The sequence below is a fragment of the Etheostoma cragini genome, chromosome 5, assembly GCF_013103735.1.
Source record: "Etheostoma cragini isolate CJK2018 chromosome 5, CSU_Ecrag_1.0, whole genome shotgun sequence".
Lineage (NCBI taxonomy): Eukaryota > Metazoa > Chordata > Actinopteri > Perciformes > Percidae > Etheostoma > Etheostoma cragini.
In genome coordinates, this window is record NC_048411.1 from 7656003 (window position 1) to 7660120 (window position 4118).

Below are 4118 nucleotides of genomic sequence, written 5' to 3' on the forward strand. Positions count from 1 at the left end.
TGTGGTTTTAATTGTTATGAGGTTTTCATGCACAGCTCCTCTACTGTCTACCTTTGATTTAAATAATTTCAATGGTCGAGGGGCAGACACCGTCACTATGGGTTTTTTACTAGGTAACACCTGGAATAAAGGAGCAGAGAAGTGTGTTAGACTGTGCCTCTGCCTCCTGGTCCCAACTATGGATTGTCAAGGATCAGGTCCACTAATAAACCTGTCAAGATTTCCAGAAATGAGAGCAGCTCCATCCAAAGTGGGATGAATGCCGTTCTCTCTCCGAATCAGACCAGGTCTTCCCCAGAAAGACTGCCAGTGATCCACAAAGCCCACATCATTATCTGGACACCACCTCGATAGCCAGCGGCGAAATGACAACATGCGGCTATACATGTCATCGCTGGTGAGATTTGGCAGTGGTCCAGAGAAAACTACGGCGTCTGACATTGACTTCGCGTATGTACACACCGATTCAACAGTAATCTTCGTAACCTCCGATTGCCGTAACCGGGAGTCATTAACGCCAACGTGAATAACAATCTTGCTGTTTTTACGTTTATCCTTAGCCAGCAGTTTCAAATAATACTCAACGTTGCCCGCTCTAGCCCCCGGGATGCACTTAACTATGGCTGCCGGCTTCGCTAACTTCACGTTTCTCAAAATAGAGCTGCCGATAATCAGAGTTGGTTTCTCAGCGAGTGTGTTGCTGAGTGGGGAAAATCTGTTAGAAACGCTAACAGGCTGGTGGAGGTCCGACGCCTTGGAAAGCTTATGACTGTCTCTTCCCCGTCCTCGCACAGTCACCCAGGCACTATGACCTGGCCGCCCAGGAGATGCCGGGAGACGGCTACCAGAGGCTAACTCAGGCCGGCCCTCGGCGACTACCGAGGGGGGGTTAGCTACAGTAACTAACGACTGATCTGTCATGGTGCGGATCCGGACTTCTAACTCACTAAACATCGCCTCCACGTCCAAAAATAAACTACACTTGTTACACACGCCATTGCCGTTAAAGAATGCAGAGGAGTAACTAAACATCTCACACATCGAGCAGGAGAAAGGAGGAGAGGGGGCCGACATAACTAACTGCTAGGCTAAAGTCGCTAGCAGCTAAGCTAAAGTACGGTAGCGTTAGCTACCAAGCGTTAAAACAGCTGTTATTTAACAAAAGTCGCAAAAAAAATAAGAAGATATGTGAGTGCGTATGCAGAACTGCTATAAAAATAAGTGTTTAGCGGACAGTTAGCCGCTGTAATAGCAACTCCAACAAACTGAACTGGTATTTAGTGAGCAACCAACACGCTATCAACACACAGGCACAGGAAACGGAAATGAGTCAGGTACGCTTACCGTAAACAGCTGGCGTCGAGACCTGGACGCTGACGTCAAGAGAACAGGCCACTCTTGGGGACAACTGGAGAAAATCGCACAGGACCGGAGTGCCTGGAGAACCCTTGCCGGCAGCCTATGCCCCAGGAGGGGTAGTAGGCGTAAGTATAAGTAAGAACTATGCTTAAAGTGCAATTATTTCTTAGTTTATTTTTCAAATGTACTCATTATCCGGTACAATCCAGAGCACTGTTGTTAAAAGAGTGCATAATTATAAAACACCTAAAACTGTGTATCTGACAAACTCCAACAATTCAGGAGAATATGCAGAACAAAAGAATAAGGGCCTCAAGGGAGAGAAAACAAACCCAGGTCTTCAATTTAGAGATTGAGTAATTCTCAGGAGAAATTAAACTCTACCATCTCATTATTTTAATTATGTGAGAATATCTGTTTATGCCTTAAAAGACTTTGTTTGTTTTGGTTATTTTTGGACTTTTATTTACGTCCTTTGTATATTGCTCTTTTTCAACATATTAAAGTTAATAAAGTTCAGCAATTAAGTACAGTAACAGAAGGCTCATGAATTTGATCCTAGAATAGAAACTAAAGCTGCCCTTACACTCCAGCAAACCTCAGAATGACTGAAGAGAGCATTAAAGTTAGAAACTCCAATGTCTTTAGTCAGTCCAAACCCAGATCTGGGTTTAGACTTCCTACACAGGATTTCAAACATGGTTGAGTAACACAGAGGTATTTTAGCAATAAAAAGATCTAAGTAATCAATTGCCAAGTGATTTTTCGTCTGAGGGTTACTGGGAAATGTTAATTTGAAGGTGTTAACTTCAGTTCATTGACATCTGTCCTCTCTGACCAGCAAGCTGCGAATATACAGTACGTCACACAGTCACGATGTTAAACACCTCAGAATCAAGTTAAATATGAGTTATAGAGGGACAGGATGCGCAAAAGCATAACAAATATTATCTATTCTTCCTAGCTTCTCTCCTGACATGCAACAGCATTCTGGATCAATTGGAGATTCTTAAGGGATTTATTGGAGCAAAGTGATAATAAGTAATTATCCAGCGTTAAAGTAACAAATGCATGGACTAGTAAGGGCCCTCTGCTCATATTTTGAGACACAATGTGTCATTTTTGAAAAAAAACAGGTTTTTTTTTGGGGTGTTTAAGGTTAAATTCTGATCAAAGATCAATGCCATCCAGAGTAGCTACAGTATATCCTTAGATAACCAGCTGCAGAGATGTTCGTGGACAAGTACAATAACTTCAGTTTTGTCTGAGTTTAACATCAGGAAACTGGAGTCATCCAGGACTCAGGCCCCTTTTCTACTTTTTACGGCGCTACTTCCTACTGCTCGGAGCACACCCATTTCCCTGAACTCTACCTTTATTTTGATTTCAACTACACACCTGTAAAGTCTTTTACACTGACAAAATCTGGCCGCAGACAGACAACAGAAAGACAGAAATGTAATCACCTAGCAAAATATTCAAAACCTCTTCTGTGGAAGTTTGGGCTACAGTAGGTGTCTGCAGGACTTTCATGATACAAAGTATGGATCAGGGTTAGGGGAACATGTAGTTTATATTCACACAAACATAGATACACAACCACAAAACAGGATTAACATCCTGGTTAAGTGTTAACCAAAAGATTAATTAATGTATCATGTCAGTCAGGATCAGGTGTGAGGATATAATTCAGTGATAATAAAACTTACACACTGGTCCATCCAACATATTGAGAACATGCATCACGCACAGGAAACAAACAAACAGCCAGAAAGAGAGAAAGAAAGAACAACAAAACAAGACAAAGGTGAAATAAAACAACCAAGACGAAGACCATCAAAATAAATTGGGTGCTACAATTGCTACAGGTGCACTGAGAACTAAACAGAACAAAATCAACTCAAGGACAGCGTAGCACATTATTAAAAAGGTGAACAAAGGACACAAATCCCTCCCAACTACTTTGGCAAGATGGAACTGTATTGTGTGGAAGCTTGTTGCAGCAGCTCCTGAAGTATACATGTTTTTTGTGTTTTTAGTCACTTTTTGGTCTTTTAAGTGCATTTCTTTTTTTTTAATGGTCACTTAGAACATCTGTGTTGAAATTACTTCTGTCAACTCTGAAACTTTCCTCTTAGTTCTATTCTTACTTTGGTGGTTTTTTATAACTACGAGATACACATAAGGCAGCGAGACTATTGTTTACACACGCGATCAGCTGATAGCGCTGTGTGAACCTTTGCTGCTTCGGGGGGCCAAGCCTGAAATCCAACAGGAACTACGGAAGAGATGCCGGGCTTGCAGAGGAAGAATAAAATGTAAGGCAAAAACAGAAAACATAAGCCTGCTGTCCCAGCAAATATTATGGGGAATGTACGGTCTCTGGGAAATAAGACGTACAAACTTGCAACGCTTATTAAAACCCAGAGGGAGTTCTGTGAGTGCAGCATACTGTGTTTTATCGGGACATGGCTGCACTTATGTGAGTGAAAAGTGTTTCAATCCCGGACATGTGAATGTGAAGGAATGTTTCTGTAGCCAAGACATTGGACCGCTGGCTGTGGGGTTGCATCCGTACTATCTGCTGAGGGAGTTTACATCCGCCAAGGTGATCGCTGTTTGCGTTCCACCATCTGCTGATGCTGAGGCAGCTGCTGACGTCATTCACACTACTGTCTCACAACTTCAATTCAATTCAATTCAATTTTATTTATAGTATCAATTCATAACAAGAGTTATCTCAAGACACTTTACAGATA

General features: G+C 42.0%; 1 protein-coding gene across 4 annotated transcripts in view; it reads right to left on the reverse strand.

The window, feature by feature from the left end:
* The window catches only part of abca2 (ATP-binding cassette, sub-family A (ABC1), member 2), a 199252-nt gene that overhangs the window by 177719 nt on the left and 17415 nt on the right, over positions 1-4118 (reverse strand). For 3 of the 4 annotated variants that reach the window (XM_034871884.1, XM_034871882.1, XM_034871881.1), the window contains exon 3: positions 3069-3071. The exons of the other annotated variant lie outside the window; for it this stretch is intronic. In XM_034871884.1, the coding sequence (XP_034727775.1) occupies positions 3069-3071 (3 nt within the window). The remainder of the gene's footprint in view (positions 1-3068; positions 3072-4118) is intronic. 4 annotated transcript variants of the gene reach the window in all.